This window comes from Phacochoerus africanus, chromosome 8 (assembly GCF_016906955.1).
Source record: "Phacochoerus africanus isolate WHEZ1 chromosome 8, ROS_Pafr_v1, whole genome shotgun sequence".
Taxonomy (NCBI): domain Eukaryota; kingdom Metazoa; phylum Chordata; class Mammalia; order Artiodactyla; family Suidae; genus Phacochoerus; species Phacochoerus africanus.
The window spans coordinates 142,562,788-142,581,751 of record NC_062551.1 but is presented as its reverse complement, the minus strand read 5'-3'; the positions used below and the strand labels follow the sequence as shown (position 1 = coordinate 142,581,751).

The 18,964-nt window shown below is 35.0% G+C and overlaps 1 protein-coding gene across 5 annotated transcripts in view; it reads left to right on the top strand.

The window, feature by feature from the left end:
• The window catches only part of LRRC7 (leucine rich repeat containing 7), a 528,235-nt gene that overhangs the window by 223,311 nt on the left and 285,960 nt on the right, over window positions 1-18,964 (top strand). For all 5 annotated transcript variants that reach the window (XM_047792054.1, XM_047792057.1, XM_047792056.1 and 2 more), the window contains one exon: window positions 18,247-18,325. In XM_047792054.1, coding sequence (XP_047648010.1) covers window positions 18,247-18,325 — 79 coding nt within the window. The remainder of the gene's footprint in view (window positions 1-18,246; window positions 18,326-18,964) is intronic.

Genomic DNA, 18,964 nt, shown 5'->3' with positions numbered 1-18,964 from the left:
CCTACCACTTAGAGGGTTTTCAGAAAGACAGTTTTTTTTTTAATTTATTTTTTATTGTTATTTCCCCCAACACACTTTTTTTTCCCCACTGTACAGCATGGGGACCCAGTTACACATACATGTAAACAATTTTCTCTCCCATTGTTGTGCTGTGTTGTAAGTATCTAGACATAGTTCTCAGTGATACACAGCAGGATCTCATTGTTAGTCCATTCCAAAAGTTATAGTTTGCATCCGTTAGCCCCAAGCTCCCAATCTCTCCCACTCCTTCCTTCTCCCCCCCAGGCAACCACAAGTCTGTTTTCCAAGTCCATGAGTTTCTTTTCTGTGGAAAGGTTCATTTGTGCTGTATATTAGATACCATATATGAGTGATACCATATGGTATTTGTCTTTCTCTTTCTGACTTACTTCACTCAGTATGAGAATCTCTAGTTCCATCCATGTTGCTGCAAATGGCATTATTTTGTTCTTTTTATGGCTGAGTAGTATTCCATTGTTTATATATACCACATCTTCCTAATCCAATTGTCTGTTAATGGACATTTGGGTTGTTTCCATGTCTTGGCTATTGTGAATAGAGCTGCAATGAACATGTGGGCAACATACGCAAATCAACAAACATCATACACCACATTAACAAAAGAAAAGTCAAAAACCATATGATCATCTCAATAGATGCAGAAAAAGCATTTGACAAAGTCCAACATCCATTCATGATAAAAACCCTTACCAAAGTGAGTGTAGAGGGAACATAATAAAAACCATGACAAACCCACAGCAAATATAATAGTCAATGGAGAAAAACCGAAAGCCTTCCCAGTAGAATCTGGAACAAGACAAGGAAGCCCACTCTCACCACTTTCATTCAACATAGTATTGGAAGTCCTAGCCACAGCAATCAGACAAACAAAAGAAATAAAAGGCATCCAAATAGGAAGAGAAGAGATAAAACTGTCACTGTATGCAGACGACATGATACTATACATAGAAAACCCTAAGGACTCAACCCAAAAACTACTTGAACTGATCAACATATTCAGCATAGTAGCAGGATATAAGATTAACATTCAGAAATCAGTAGCATTTCTGTCTACCAACAATAAAACTTTAGAAAAGGAATACAAAAACACAATACCTTTTAAAATTGCAACCCAAAAACCAAATACCTGGGAATACACCTGGCCAAGGAGGCAAAGGGCCTATATGCCAAGAACTATAAAACGTTAATCAAGGAAATGAAAGAAGACATAAAGACATGGAAAGATACTCCATGTTCCTGGATTGGAAAAATTAATATTGTAAAAATGGCCATACGACCCAAAGCAATCTATAGATTCAATGCAATCTCTATCAAATTACCCATGACATTTTTCACAGAACTAGAACAAACAATCCAAAAATTTATATGGAACCACAGAAAACCCAGACTTGCCAAAGCAATCCTGAGAAACAAAAACCAAGCAGGAGGCATAACTCTCCCAGACCTCAAGCAATATTACAAAGCCACAGTCATCAAGACAGTGTGGTACTGGTACCAAAACAGACAGACCAATGGAACAGAACAGAGAACGCAGAAATAAGCCCTGACATCTATGGTCAATTAATCTTTGACAAAGGAGGCAAGAACATAAATTGGAAAAAAGACAGTCTATTCAGCAAGAATTGCTGGTAAATCTGGACAGCTGCATGCAAATCAATGAAACTAGAAAGACAGTCTTAAAAGGACTGTTTGCTGAATAAGAGAGAGAACAACAACTAGATTTAGGCTGATTGGAAAAATGACATGAAGGCCTACCTTTATCCTTTTAAAAATAGATTTACAGGCCACATACTTTTGTGAATTGATATGTCTGTACCTTCATAACAATTAATGCTGCTTCTATACTTATATACATTCACACATCAAATTCTATTTTCAAATAACAATTTCTGAGAAATGTTATATGGCCAAATATAACACATCCCTTAACCTTTGGGCAGGATAGTTCAAGTAAAAAAAAAAAAATACCATCATATTCTTAAAAAGAACCAAGAGAAAATTAATCACTAAATATAAACATGAAAATCCTAAGAAATATGACATTTTTATGAACATTATAATCTTCTCCTAGTGGTCCTCTTGTATCAGGAAATTTTTGTGGCCAGGCTGTAAACTGCAAGTTGTACTTCTACTCAGAAATAAGCTTATGAGCATGATTAGATGTCCTGGGAAGCAGTATTTAGGGACTGTTCGCTACGCTTATGATCTCTACATCGTGAAAATACTTAGGCAAAAAAACAAGGAAGACATTTCAAATAATTCTGCAAAGTTAGTATAGTACAAAAGGTTTGATGAACATGATGGCATATCAGCCATTGCTAGAAGTTACACAAACAGTAAAAAATTTCAACACATCAGTCTTTTTGCAAAAGTATACCTAGAAAGCTGTCACTGAGTTCTGTGGCAGAGACTGAGACAGTTACTAAGGGAGGATAATATATCCTTTAGGAGTCTGTCAAGTGAAGAAATAGCAGAGAGCAGAAAATAAGTGCAGTGTCAGCCTCACAGTTTGACAAGGTTGGAATAGCCCTGGAGGAAAAGAGCCAAGACCTAAGAGAATGTAATCAGTATTGGTATTTAGGAACAGAAAATAGAATGTTTAAGTGCTAGTCATTCAAGTCAATCTAGGTAAACTTTTGCTTGAATTGTGTTGGAATTTGATGAGTGACTCCTTATGATGAGACTAATTCAACTGGAGACAGGTTAAATCTGATCTTGGTTGTCCTTGTGACTCCAGTCTTTTCATATCTAATTCTTCCAGCTGTCATCCTGGATTCACCATTTTTCCTTGCATTATTTAAAAAATATGATTTTATATTAAAACCCCTAGATAAGTGAACTATTGTGGGCACAAAGATATCTGTAAAGTTTGTGTGAATAGTTCTTACTACCTGTCTAGCCATGTCTCCAACTAACCCATCTCCCTTCCATTTCATCCTCAGGTAAAACCAACTGTCCTCCCACTATTGTCCCTCATCAACCAGAGTCCTCTTCACCTTTAAAAAGACATTTCTGATGTCACTTATTATGGGAAATTTTCCTGACATTCTATACACAAATGTAATTAATAACTCCTTCTTTCATTATATCTTTATACTTTGTATATGTTTTTGCTTTGAGCATACCTCACTTTGTATTTCAATTTCTCTACATCCCTAAGTATTTGAATACATTGTAAAACCCTTTAAATCAGGGGCTGTCTTATTCATTTCTCTGCTTGGAGCTGCTAACACAATATCAGTACATGGCAGGGGCTCACCAAATGTTTAGCAGGTAAATAAACATTATACCTTAGCATTATTTTAAAATATATAATACATATTTACATTGCATTACGTTAGGGACCCTACATAGTATAGGGTTCCCCACCTCTTACACTGGGATCTGTTAAATGTAACTGAGTGCTAGAAAAGATAGAAAGATGCTCCAATAAGTGATGAGTAACCACTAAAATCAGCTCCAAGCTGCCAAATAGTAATATATTTAATGTCCTTGTTCTTGGAATAATGACCTGTTCACATCAAGCTTTGACCTCTTCTTTGGGCTTCAGACTGGTATAGCCAACTGCAGCCTGGACATAGCTACAGTGTGATCCACAAACACCTCCAGACATGATGTATTTAAAACCAAACTCATCATCCACCCAGATATGCTTTTCTTCCATTATACCTAGTTTTCTGTTAATGCTACTAATATCCACACAGGCATTCAGGGTAAAAATCAATTCTTTCCGCTGACTCCCATGGACCAAATCCTGCCAGTTTTTCCTCTGAAATATGTCATCTGTTTCCTTCTCACCATTCTCATCATTTTTTTTCTTTTTCTCTTTTTTTTTTTTTTTTTTTGCTTTTTAGATCCACACTGCAGAGTATGGAAGTTCCCAGGCTAGGGGTCGAATCAGAGCTGCAGCTGCCGGCCACGGCCACAGCCATAGCCACAGCCGCAACCACAGCAACACAGACTGAGCCAAGTCTGTGACCTACCCCACAGCTCACGGCAATGCTGGATCCTTAACCCACTGAACAAGGCCAGGGGTTGAACCCTCATCCTAATGGACACTAGTTGGGTGTGTTACCGCTGAGCCACGATGGGAACTGCCCCCATTGTTATCATCTTAATTTAGCATCTTGTCTGTTTCTGAGACTATGAATTACCCTCCCAATTGATCTCCCCATCCTGGTTATTGCTACCACCGTTCCCAAACCTATTCTCCACAAAATATCCTTAGTGCTCTTTCTAAATTGCAAATCTGACAAGGTTCCTCTCCTACTTGAGATATTTCAGCTGATCCAGGAAGACTATAGCCTCCCTAACACAGCATGAAAAGCCCCACAATTGACCACCTACTCTTCCATCCTATCCACTCATCTCACTACAGATGATTTGCACTTTTTAACTTTATGAGCTAGATATTGAAAAGCTGCCTTAAATATTTAATGCTGTTGCACCATCTCCATGACTCTACTTAGGACGTCATTTCCTCTGCCTAAATCACCTTTCACACCTCTTTTCACATGGTTCAATCTTACTTATCATTCAGAACTCAATTTAGTATTAAAAACACTATACTTTGTTATATTAAAATATTTATGTAGTTTTAATTTTTTAATGATTAAACATTTTAAGCATGAAGAAAATATGAGACAGCAATGCACCCACCATGTAGATTAAAGTGTTAACATTTATTATAGATATAACACTGTAGGTTTTTAACGAATAAAACATTACATAAACTTATGAATTCTCATTCCCATCCCTTTTTCCTTCTTCTCAGTGTGTTTAAAATTTCAATGAAATGCTAACACATTGTGTGTATTATTCTGCAAGTTGTCATTTTACATTATGTTTCTAAAATTTGTCCTTAAAGATCAATGCGCATCTCATTGTACCGGCAGAGTAACAAAGTTGCCACTGCTCCGTATCCTTGTCAATACTTGAGTTATTTGATATTTTAAATGTTGGCCAATCAGATGATTTTATAAGGGTAGCTCAGTATTTTAATTCATATTTCCCTAATCACCAGTGGAGTTGGCATTTTTTATTTCTTTTTATTAGGAATTATAGAGTATCTTTCTCTACAAATTGTCTTTTTTGATCCATTTTTATTTTCGATTGTTTGCTGTTAGGTTCTCAGCGATTTGAAAGATTTATATACTGTGAATACTAGTCCCTTGTTGGTTACATGGGTTACAAATATCATCTACCAGTCTGTGGTTTGTCTTTTCACTTGGCTTGGGATGCCATTTGTCATAGAGAAGTTGCGAATTTTAATGTACTAAAATGTATCACTCTCCTCTTTTTTGGCTGTATTTTTACAGCGTATATAAGAAATTATTTCCTATGCTAATATCATAAAGATATTTGTCTACATTTTCTTCTAAAACAACTAGTTTTTCTTTCCACATTTAAGGCTTTAATTCATTTGCAACTTGTTTTTTGTGCTATATATTATCAAAGTTTTTTCCGTATGAATAGATGAGTAGTTGTTCTTCCAACATTTATTAATGTGTTTTCTAATTTATATCTCTTTACATGAAAGGACATTTACTTCAAATTCTCTGTCCTGCTCCATCTTCTTATTTGCTTATTCTTTCACCAATATCATATTGTCTAATCACTGTGACTTAGTATTAAGTTTTAATATCTGAAAATACAAGTCTTTCTTTTTAAAAATGTGTCTTGCTATTTTTGGTGCTCAGTTCTTTATATAAATTTTAGGTTAACTTGTTGAGGTTCATCAGCAATCTATTGGAATTTTTTTAATTGGCTTGAATTTAAAGATTAATTTGGGATAAATTGATATTTTGTGGTGGTATTATAATCCATGAACATGGTATTTACCTTTATTTAGATCTTATTTTGTGCCTTTCAATAAAGGTTTTTTGATTTCTTTCAAGAGGATCTGCATGTATTTCATTAGAATTATCGCAAAGTAGTTTAAGTTGCCAATTTTATAAGCTATATTCCCTTTAGAAAGAACTTTTTTTCTAATTTTTGTTAATGCCGTCTAGAAACATTACTAATTTTGATATTTTACTCTTACATTCGGCCATGGTGCTGAATTATAAATTTGAATTTATAAGCAATAGATTCTTTTGAATTATTATGTATAAAAGCATATCATCTTCATCTGACAGTTTTATTTTTCTTTTCCATTCTCATAGCCTTTATATCATCTTGAGTCACTTTTTCGTAAGTTATAATTTCCTGGGAAATAATCTATTCCATCATCCAGATGTTCAATTTTATGGTAAAACATTGTCCATAGGCTTATCTTATGTGTTTTATAAATCTCTACCACATTCATGGCTGTTTCTTTCTTTGTATTCCTAATATTGTTTAATTATTCCATCTATCATATATGTTTTATCTTCTATGCTACCAGAGATTTGTCTACTTCACTTATCTTTCAAGTAATTCCCTTTTGACTTATTAGTCTTAATATTGGTTGCTTGATTGCTTTATTTTCCAATCACTAATTTCTATGTGTCTACTTTATACTGCAGCTGCTTTTATTGTGCCCCACACACACTTTCTTAGAGTTTACTTGGTTGTTTTTAGTATTCTATTATACTTGAAGCTTCTTTATTATATTATTTTTATTGAAATAGTTGCACACCACATGGCCTGGATGACTTATTATTCATTGACTTTCACATTGTGGCCTAGGATGTGATCAGTGTTTTAAATATTCTTTGTTTCTTGTAATAAAAAATGCAAATTCTCAGGTTATTGAATATAGGCTGGGATCATTTAATTTTTCACTATATAATAGGCTTTTCTAGGACAAATGCTCTATCTTAGTGACATCTGTATACTTGAAACATTGAAAGCATGCAGTATTTGGAACATTTACCTACTTAGAACATTGAACATAACTAATGAACTGGAACAAAATTAACTAGAAATGAGATTTTAACTTCTTGTGTTCAATAAAAATTCTATTTTTTTCTTTTTAAAAATAAGTACATTAACCTTTCTCTCTCTCTCTTTCTCTGCCAGAGACAGAGACAGAGGGAGTAAATAAATACTCATGCTGCATTTAAATCATGCTTCCTCTCTTCCCAAAATTTTTTACAGCAATCCTTGGGTAAATGCATTGGCTTTCCATGCCAATGGATCTTTTATCCTTTATTCTTCAGATCTTAATGCTGTAGTAAAATAAAAATCTATGTCCCTCAGAGATAAATGCATTTTATGATAGTGAGATGTCTGAATAAATGGTCTATGCTTGTTTGTGGAGCTGATACATGGTCATAATGGAGTAAATTGTTTTATATGATAAAGCAAGAAAATGAATGGTAAGGTTTAATTAGCCAGTGATTCAGTTTTAAGTCTGATTGTTGATTTGTCATAGCTTCGGAGAAACTATGACAGTATAATTTAAGGACTTTAATGAAAATGAATTAATGTGAAAGCCCTTCCTAATTCTGCAGCAATTAAGTGATTTTTCTCTCATCCTCTAAAACTTATTTCTATACAAGAATGGGTTTGAACAGCATCATAGTGGGCAAAATCACTGTTGTTAGTTATAATGAAAGGCAATCAGAGTTGAAGGCATTATTATGTGTTTTACTGACTTGCCAATTATTCCACCCCTTCCCCAAATACATGCAAAACACTGAAGACAAATAGTATCTTCAGCTTTCAGTGAAAAGGGGGCGTTTCTCTTAAGCATGCTAGAGAAAGATGATATGAGCAACTAGTTAAATGATAAAAATCTTTAAAATGTTGAGTATATTAACAGAAGAATAGGGACTCTGGTAGAGTATATATAAATTCTTAGAGAAGTCTATTTTAGAATGGTTTATGTGGGTTGGGGAGAAAATATTACCATGCAGTTGTTCTCAATTACCAACAAATATGCTCTTTGATGTTTGGCAAATCATTAGGCCATTTGTTTAGAGTAAAGCTTGCTATTTTGCCCTATTAAATGCCTCCCTTTCAACACACTTAATATGCTATTTATCTGAAAATCACTAGCACTTCCCCCAATATAAGATTACTTTCCTTTTCACAGAATATACTTCTGCTCAAGAAATTATAGTGTTAATAACAGAGGATTGACTCCTTCTATTTTCATTAAAGAATATGATGGCAACAAAAACCAGGTCTGCTCTCTTGCCACCTTCTTAGCTGGATGCCAGGACTTTTAACTCTTACTAATGTCTTTGGGAAATAAAATCAACAAATAATTTTTATGAATGCTATCAGCACTCACTCCATGTGGCATAGAGTTTATGGTCTGGTAATAAATCTAAATATAAGGAAGAAAGGAACCCTTCCATCCCCTCATCCTTGTTGGGCTCTGCCACCTAGACAGATAAGTTTTTTCTAGAGTCATAGAAGAGTCTTTCCTGAACTGGTTGATTAATCTGTCTTCTGTGTACCTGTAAATTCCTGGAAATTGTAAAAGAACAAAATCGAACTGGTAATGAAGCATTTTGAGTCCTCTCTCCATTAGGCCAGTGTAACTTCAATATAAACTTTTTGGAAACAAAAACCACTGCACCTTGCACTGTTTCTAGATCCACAATAGCTGCTGTCAAAGTGCAGACAAAGTAAATGCTCAGTGAAGTGGTTGGTTGGTAATGAAAGAAAAAATCATAAGTAAAATATGAAATAAGATTATTAAATAGGTCCATTTCACATAATATGGATTCAATATATTCGTTGTTGAAGCAGAGAGAGGGTGAGGAGGGTGTCAAGTGCCATTTTAATTTTTGACCAAGTCGGGTTCATGCCTCTGTGAATGAACTCATTGTCGATCAAGGCCATAAAAACTCAAAATTTTCTCCAGGCAGACATGTCCCAAAGGCAGAATCAATTGCATGACTTGTCTCAAAGTATTGATTACTTCACCTTCATTTTTTTTTTCTCTTGATAATGCCATTAAAATAGGCAGTCTAACAGGAGACCTTTAACTTTCCTTGCTTGGGTTCCTATTCAGTTCTTGGCTCCCTTCACTAGGATTGGAAGTAAAGCAAATCCTCCACTCTGTTCTTTTTTTCCCTCTTTCTCTGTCTCTCTTTAAGGTATGATTGACTTGTGCAGTTTCCCACAAATTTACTAACTTAATTGGTGAATGTTTTTGCTTTCTCCTGTAAGAGATTGCCCCTCAGAAATCTAACTGTAATCATTACTTCCTACTTAATTGAATATTGTCTCATTTACTAAATATCCTTGGGGAATGTGGGTTTATACCGAAAATAATTTTCCCTCCAAAATTACAGTTTATCCCTCTACACGTCAAATTTTAAAACTTTATTTGAATCATTCTTACTGGAAATTATCCCAACAATGTTTCATTATTTTCTTTCAGTGGGTATAATGATTACAATTTAACTTTTCCAGATTGACTAGGGTTCATTATGGTTTGTGTTACTAAATTATTTAGTATGTGGAGCTGCCGACTTCTACATAAAATAAGAAAGGTAGATTCTAAGAGTTCTGATGTTAACTTTGCTGTTTTCCCATCACCTCTGTTATTATCAGACCATCAGTTATCACGTTTTCATACTGATACTTTGCCTATTTTGAGTAACCCCCTCTTCTTGTTTATCCCTTCTAATAGCTGTTGATTGAACAATATATAAAGAAGACAAAGATCCTGAACTAAGCTTATAGCTTATATAAGTCAATATATTAAATTCAAAGATAAAGAATTTTATTACCTGAGCAATGCATTCAAAGTGCCAGAAAGTTGATGCTATCTGAAATTTGACCAAAAGTCATCATAGAATAAAGGCAATTTATAGTGCCTCTGTGAGAAGGCCACATCATAGTCAAGCTTGAGTGTGCATTAAACTCAAGGGTTTTAGAAAGTTGAGGCTTTTTGTGTTTGACCTGGAGAGTCTATATGGCACAATTCCAGTACATAGTGCTCTATTGTAAATGTTGCACTGTCAATCCTGAGTAGCTAAAATGGATACCTCCAAAGTAGTTTGAATCCTGGATTTGATGGAAGCAGCTCAATAAATGTAAAATGTGATAGTTTTTGGAATAAGTTTGGCTTGGTTTCAAATCCTAGCTAGCCTCTAGGCCTCAGTTTCTTTATTAGTTAAATAGGAATAATAAATCACTTAACAGTATTGCCGTGAAGATGAAATAAAGCAAAGTGCTTATAAGGTTTTCTCCATAAAATATATTCTTTCTGTTCCTAAATCTAATCCAATTTAATAGATATCCACAACCATGCCTTGCCTTCTCAAAATTGGGAATATTTAAAAATTCATACCATACTTAAAATATTAAATGAAAATGCTAAAATATTATACATATATTTCCCTCCTTTTTATATAAGATATTTAAGTTTTACTCATTTTCAGCCTAAAGCATGTCCACCATGGAGTAAGTCATTTGGGATGATGATATCTCTGAAATTCAGAAAAGAAGCATTTCAAAATACACTATCCATAACTATTATGGTGTGTACAGATTTATATAAAAATGTATAAGTAATGAACATAAATTTCAATGAATTTGAGACAATGCTAAATCATTAAAAATTTGGTATTTGTAGGAAGTCTTTTATATTATGTTAGTGTGGAAAGAAAGTTACCTTTCATCTTAGAAAAGGTAATTTGAATCTAAAACATCCGTAGTTAAGATCAGGTGTTTGTAAAGCATTTTAGTTCATTGCTTCAGGGTATTTATTAAGATCAGGTGTTTGTAAAGCATTTTAGTTCATTGCTTCAGGGTATTTACATAACAATATCATTAGGTACAATTTAACAGACTCTTGCTGAATTTCCGTTGCTTTCCTAAGTCTGATCTACTGTCAAGAATATCAAGAAATTGAGGAGTTCCCTTCATGGCTCAGTGATTAACAAATCTAACTAGGAACGATGAGGTTGCAGGTTTGATCCCTGGCCTTGCTCAGTGGGTTAAGGATCTGGCATTGCCATGAGCTGTGGTGTAGGTCGCAGACTCGGTTCGGATCCCAAGTTGCTGTGGCTCTGGTGTAGGCCAGCAGCTACAGCTCTGATTCGACCCCTACTCTGGGAACCTCCATATGCCATTGGAGTGGCCCTAGAAAAGGCAAAAAGACAAAAAAAAAAAGGAATATCAAGAAATTGAATGCTAACTGACTCCATCCTTCTCTCTTCCCAGAACACTCCCTCTTATACCACTCCATCCCTCCTTCAATCCCATCAGAACCATCACTCTATTAATACTACCATCTTTTCGGGAATTCTCTTGGCCTTGATGATGCTCTGCCCTTTTTGCATGGCTTGAATCTTGTGGTCAGTCATCAGATGATCCCCTTGACACATTGCTTCTTTCTCACATCCCTGCACATGCTCAGTAAAATTACTACCCTATCTGAATCTAGTTCTCTACTTGGGTTTGAAAGGATCTGGAAAAAAAACACCCAGCCACACTGATAGAGATAACTTGACATTCATGATTGTAATTCTGAAGTGCAGCCTTATCGCTTTCCAAAGATCATATTGTACTTCCTTGGTCTATTGACTCTCCTCCTCTGGTGACTATTTCACATGTTCTCTTCTGTCTTCAAACCTCCTACACCTTCTTTCCCATGTTCATGGCCATTGATCCTACCCCACTGAGAAACTTAAAGGTCTCAAAGGATAATTTGCAAACTGTGAACCATCCTTATCTACCTATCTACCAACATTTGCACCCATACTCTCTCATTTCTGCCTGTTAGTGCAGGTGAACTACTCCTGTTTCTCTCTGAAACCAGTCTCTCCATTGGATAAGCATTCTTCTTGCCTGCCCATGGATATCACTGTAGCAATTCTCCTGAGTTTCTACCATATCATCAAGATTTTTCTCTCTACGTGTTTATGTTAATCAGCATACATACATGCTGTTATTCCTAACATTTCTAAAGAAAACATCTTGCATCTTCTTCCCATAATAGTTCCTCACCCCTTTTGATGCAGCAAAACATCTAGATAAAGTTGTCTATATTCTCTAACTGCAAATCCTTTCCTCTTATCCTCTCTTAAACCCACCTGGCTTTAAGCCTTCTACTCCAGTTGAAGTCACACTGATCTCCTCATTACCAAATCCAAAGGCAATTTTTTGGTCATCATCTTACTTGACCTATGAACATCATTTGAAACACTTGACCATTTCTTCCTACCTTATACATTTTCTTCATTTGACTTCTAAGACAATCCTCTTATTTTTTTTTTATCCCACCTCGCTGACTGATGTTGTTCAGTCTGCTGTGTTGATTCTTCCTCTTCTCTCCAGTCTTATTTTGGAGTAATTAATGGCTCAGTCATTGGTCCTTTATTCTTCACTATCTACATTTACATCATTGGTGCTCATATTTGATTCATGGTTTAAATACTGTCTAAATAACAATGAATTTTGCATTTTGAAATCTACAGTCTAGACCTCTCTTCTACATATACCTGACAGCTTCTCTTAGAAGTCTAATGGACATCTCAAATTACAAATCCAAAAGAAAATTCTTTATCTTCTGTCCAAAACCTATTTCACATATTTTATTTTCCATATAGGTTCAAGACAAATCCTTTATTCAAGTTGCTCGGGAGAAAAAAACCTAGAATTATCCATGATTTCCTTTTTTCTTTCATAATCTACATCCAATCCATCAGGTCTTCTATTCGAAAGAAACTGACCAGTTTCCACCCACTTCCTTCTCCCTCCACTGCTCCCACCCTGCATCCAAGCCACCATCAACTCTCCTTAGAATTTCTTACAACAGCTTATAATTGGCCTCCCTCTCAGATGGGCTACCTTACTCAGGAGCAAGAGTGATACTCTCAAATTAAAAATCAGACCTTATCACACTTGTATCCTTCAGTGTTTCTCTATTTTGTTCAGAGTAAAAACCAAAGCTCTTGTAATGACCTGAAAGTCCATACATGAGCTGACACCCTCACCTCCCCACCATACATACCCTTCTTAATTTTCTAACCTATTTTTTTGCTACTCTTCTCTTCCTCACTGTGTTCTAGCCACACTGACCTCCTTGCTATTATTAGAATATACCAGGAATAAACTTTATAGCATCTTCACTGTCTATTCCCTCTGCCTGAGATTCTCTTACTTTCTGCTTTCAGGTTCTAGGTATCTGTATTCCTATCTTTTTCACTGTCTTCAAGTCTTCCCTCAACTGCCATCTTTCCAATCAATACGGCTAAACCTTATCACCCTTGTTAAGTTTGAGATTTTTCAAGCATTTTTGATCCATCTTTATTTTGCTCTAATTATATTTTCCATAGCATGTCTCATTTCTAAAACATTTATGGTTGATTGTAAATATCCCTTTGCCAGAATATAAGCTCCCCAAATTAAGAGAACATATCCATCTTTCTCTCATTGTATCATCAAAGTTTAGTACAATTTCTAACACAGAATAAGCATTCAATAAATATTTGTTGAATATATAAATGACTTATAGCTTATATGTTATAGAAATGTCTTTCACTCAGGTTTGCCTCTCAAGGATCTTCCATTTATGAGACAGGAATCAATGTTGCTGTTGCTATTATTATGTTCTATATTTGATAATCACAAAATTGTTTGCCACATAGATTATTATCTATTATCTATTGCTATCTATTATTATCTATTATCTATTGTATGGGTAAAATATTTGCTTTCATATTTTAATAACAACTTAAAGCCAACTTAAAACCTAACAAAATTTCTGTGACACTTATAGTTTTGACTTTCATTTGGACGCCAAGTTTTTTATACTTAAAGTTGAAAACTGTATTAATTACAGACTTAAGATTCTTCTGTGAATACTAGGTTGTCTGCATTAGTAATAGGGCAATCCAAATAAAAACAATTAATTGAATATACTAAAACTTAAATTCACCTGTGGACTTTCAATTTCTCCCATGCTGGGTAGGAAAGACCTATATTTGATTGATTTCAGAATTCTCCCCCCTCCCTTCTCTGGTGGAAGAATGACTGAACAGTGCAGTGTTCAAATGGAGGCAGCAGGAAAGAGAAGAATAAAAACCCTACAAAGTGGATTAGTTCTTAAATAATTAAAAGTTGAGCAAGCAGGAACTTTTTCAATCTAATTTTTTTTGAAGGAAAAAACAAAGAAAACAATCAGATAAAGCAGTCTATTACGTCTTTTGTTCTTCAAGGTATTCATATTTTTTAATGAAATTTTGAATAACTCCATTGCATTGAAGGCTTTGTTTCCAAGGTGTTTTAAATTTAAATGCAGGTATGTTATTTCTCATTTGACAGTATCTTTGGACATACTCAAAGTAGATTTTATGGCATAGTTATTGAAGTGTCCTAATTTGGAGGGTAGACATTTATTGATGTCATCTGCTATTTTTGAATAAGGCAATTGTCTGTTTTTTAAACTATATATATCATTTTGCCTATAAAACACAGTGCATTCCATGTAGTTTTTTTAGAGTTCAGTCCTTATTGGTTGTTCAGACTGGGTTTGAGTCTAATATAAATGTAATGAGCTAGAATCTCCAGGGATTCCCAAAAGAATTGAGCTCATGGTGCCTATAGAAGAGAGTTCCTTATGGGCCTGAGTAGGAAAGTTTATGTGGTGTCTCAACTGAAAAATAAGAATTAAAGCTTGAGTTGTATGGTCTACAAAATGCTTGAATCTGTTTCTTACAATAATCACAAGTAAAACTGCCTGGTATAAGATATATTGTTAAAGTTCTATTTCTGTATAAATTATTTGAAAATCAGTAAAAAGTGCACACGTGCATGTGCGTGTGTGAACTTTTTTAGAACTGAAGAGTGTACACACACACACATATATATAAAATCGTTTTTACAAATCAAACACACTGTTTCAGAGGGTGAGAAAGACCAGTTGCAAAGATTGGTTAATAAAAATGTGGGCTCTACAATAAAATCTAACCCAATTTTAATAAGAAGTAATGTGGTAAAGAGGAAAACGGTGTTAAAAAATTTAATTAAATTCCACCTATATCTGTTCCATCTATAAACACCTATTAGGTGTTTAAGTAAGTCAGCTAATCTCTGTGAATTTGTGGCTCTTTATCTATAAAATGAAAATAATATTTCCTAATGTCTCACAGGGTTATTAAAAGAATTAAATTATTTTACATAGTGGCGTAAAGAAGTGTAAGTCAAATTTCCTCTTGTTAATACATGAACTTTTATCTAGTATTTATTAGGTGCTTATTAAGTGACTGACATGCTATTAAGTGCTTTACATTCACACTATCTAATACTCAGAACAATGTTTTGAATTAGGCAATAAATGAATAAGTGACATTCAGATACTATAACGTCTGAGTAAGATTGCATGGCTAGTTAAGTGACAATACTGAGATTCTGTCATCCTTCCAACCTGTGCTTTTAACTACTGTGCTATGCCACTCACCACGTTTAGACCGAACTGTGAGATGAAGATATATACTCTAGGAGCTTTTCCTAAAGTCTAAGGGCCATATATTGGTATATAGGCAAAATTCCCTTGGCGACCTATTTTTCTAAATGTATTCCAACTTTCACAAGTAGATTAAGATAGCTAAAAACCTCTGCAAAAATACAAAATATTTCTCAGCATAGACTAGCAGTACATTTATTTATATGTTTACATTATAATATACAAGTGTATATATTTATAAATACATATTTTTCATTTATTTCCCATCTCCAAGAATATCTATCTCAGCTATCATAGTGATAAGATATTGAGATAATTGTTTCAGCACACTAATTCCTACCTCTTTGCTGGTCTCTTAGGTAAATAACTTTTAAAATTTGTTCAAGCCAGCTCATTTTCAACATGATTGTTCCTTTGTTGACAGACACCCTCTGCTTCGATTTGTTTCTAATAATTATAGATAACATATATGCAACACTTTCAGTTACTTTATCTACTTTATCTCTTTCAATCCTCAGTACAACTCTCTGATGTATCCATTCATAGAATAAGCATAATTCAGAGTAGGAAACTAACACATTGGACATTTGAATGACTTGCCTAGGGTTACCCAACCAGTAAGTGATAAAATTGGGATTCCACTTTAATCTAATAGACTCTGCTCTGAACAATTTGAAGTTTAAATTGTAAACAACATTTTAAGCAAATAATGTGGTAGCATTTTCACCACAGCAGGGAATTCCATTTTCAGTAGAGATAAAGAGGTACAGTCTTTTCTTCAAAATTGCATTTTGATTTGCTTCTGCTTCCATGTCTTGGTTTACACATAATTTAAGGAAATATCATCCTAAGGTAGGAACCTGTGGAGATGAAGCATCAGGCACATGAGCTTGTAATGAGCCCAGACTGGGGACTGAAGAGAAGAAGCTAAAAGGAGAAAAGAAAACCCTTATACCCCTGTTGGTTGCAGTATCCGAAGTGACTATGAACGCTAGGGGAAATGTTGAGGATAGCTCAAGGGTTCGTTTATTGATTTCTTTGCTATTTTGTTAACGTCTGGTTAATAAGGGCAGCTCCAGGTGTTATGACCTTCCCAATAAAGAGAATTGGCCTTTCTCATTCAATTCATACATAATGGTGCTCCTAATCCTCCTTGAGTTCTTGGTAAAATGCCAAAACACTTCAGCAGTAATTTTAGCTCAGCATAGTTTCAGATGCACCTTCACAGAGGGAGAAGTGGCATGAGAATTATCCCCACACCATCTTTTGTGCCCTTACTCTGCAGTGAATGACTTGTTTCCTTCGGCTTCCCAACACCCCCCCCCACACACACACACATCCCCTGTGGACATGGTGGTAAGGTCAAGAGACCCTGGAAAGTTGGTTTTTTTTTTTTTATTTTTTCCTTGATTATCTATCATCAAAAGTTCTACTAGGCATTCCCTCATGACTTAGCAGTAAAGAATTTGGCATTGTCACTGCTGTGGCTTGGGTTTGATCCTGGCCCTGGAACTTCCACATGCCACAGGCATGGCCGGGGGGGAAAAAAAAAAAAGTTCAACTAAATTCTCCCATAAAGTGTTACTTATCCTTCTGTCAGATACAAATTAAGTAGCAGGACTAGTACTTTATGCACATTTTTTACATGCTTAGTCATAGTTTGAAAAATGAAGAGCAAGCAGTACTGCAGGGATATAGGAACAGCTTTCTATAGCATAGCTGTTGTCTCTTCTAACTTCTTTTAGAAGCTGTTCCTCAGTATCTGTGGGGGATTTGTTCCAGAACCTCTGCGGATACCAGAATCCGAAGGTGCTCAAGTCCCTTATATAAAATGGTGCAGTATTTCCATATAACTTACGCACAGCACATCCACCTGTACATTTTCAGTCATCTCTAGATTGCTTATAATACTCGATGAAATGCCAGTGCTATGAAAATAGTTGCCAATGTGTGGCAAATTCAAGTTTTGCTTTTTGGAACTTCCTGACTGTTTTTTTTTTCTTTTTTTTTTAACCTCATTTTGTTTTGCTTTTTTAATCCTTGTGGAACTGGTGGATATGGAGTGGTCCACTTTATATATAAGTCATTTATAATCAACTGATTGAAGCATCCTCCACAACTTTTATTCTTCTGCCCATCACATTTATGGATTAGGTTTGTGGCTTACCGATTTTCAGTAAGAAAAACATGTACACTTTTGACACACAGCCAACAGCACAGCTGTGACAGCAGATGAGCAGTTCTCCAAGGGCAATCGGCCAGGCTGGCTGCCTCAGAGACTCCAGAGAGGACTCCAGGAAGGGCTGCTCACCTTCTCACCCTCTCAGGCAGCTGCAGAGCTATATCTGCGCCAGTAGGGAAGACCTGCAAAAAAATGTTTTGGAGCTTCTTATTAGTTTTGGAATATCTATCAGTTTTATTATTTGTCCTTAGATATCTTTCCAATATGCATTTTCATTCTTCCCAGTCTTATAAAATGAACAGAGTAAAGATTTTATTTTCTGTTTTCTTATATCTACTGATTTTCCCTTTCTTTAGTAGCAGCACTGTGACAACTAAATAAATCCAACTTTATTTCTTTAGGTTAGTAAAGAGCAAAGACTTATGCTAAATATACAAGTGTTCTCAATTTTATATCCTAATTTCAAATTGTTACTGTCATAAAATATTATTTAATATTCACATTATATTTATAATGTATATGTGTATTATATGGCACTAATGTATAATATTAAGTTATTATTCTTACTCATGATTAGCCTTATCATATTTACAGTGTGCAATAATTATTCTTTATATTAGAACTATAGTATATTTTCATGTACTCTTTTTCTTTTAAATTTTAGGTGTACAAGAATTCCCAGAAAACATAAAGTGCTGTAAATGTTTAACAATTATTGAAGCCAGTGTCAATCCAATTTCTAAGTGAGTATGAGCACTTACATTTTATTTATATTTATGCTTCCTCTGGATAATTATGTATCAAGATAAAGGAAACTCATAGTAAATGACTTTTAATGTTGTATTTAAAATTCAATTTAATAGAATGATGGGAAAGGAATAATCAAATCAGAATAGTTCAACAGAAGATGATTAAAAGCATTGTTGTGTAACAGTGAAGTCCTAATTGGCACAAGACGGCATTACTTTGAAGCAAACCTTGTCATCATTTTTTGCGAGTCTCAGACAGCATTCCATGGAAGAGTAGTAAAACTAGGAAAACAGTTATTAGTTATGGTCATGCTGGAAAATTAGCATCAAGTTTCTGATGAAAGTTCAAGAGAGTGCAAGGGTGTAAAGTGCATGAAAACAGCCAATCATGGAGTTCCTATTGTGGTGCAGAGGAAACAACCTGACTAGTAACCATGAGGTTTTAGGTTCAGTCCCTGGCCTTGCTCAGTGGATTAAGGATCCATCGTTGCCCTAAGTTGTGGTGTAGGTCACAGACGAGGCTCGGATCCTGCATTGCTGTGGCTGTGGCGTAGGCCGGCAGTTGTAGCTCAGATTTGACCTCTAGCCTGGGACTCCATATGCCGTGGTGTGGCCCTAAAAAGCAAAAAAAAG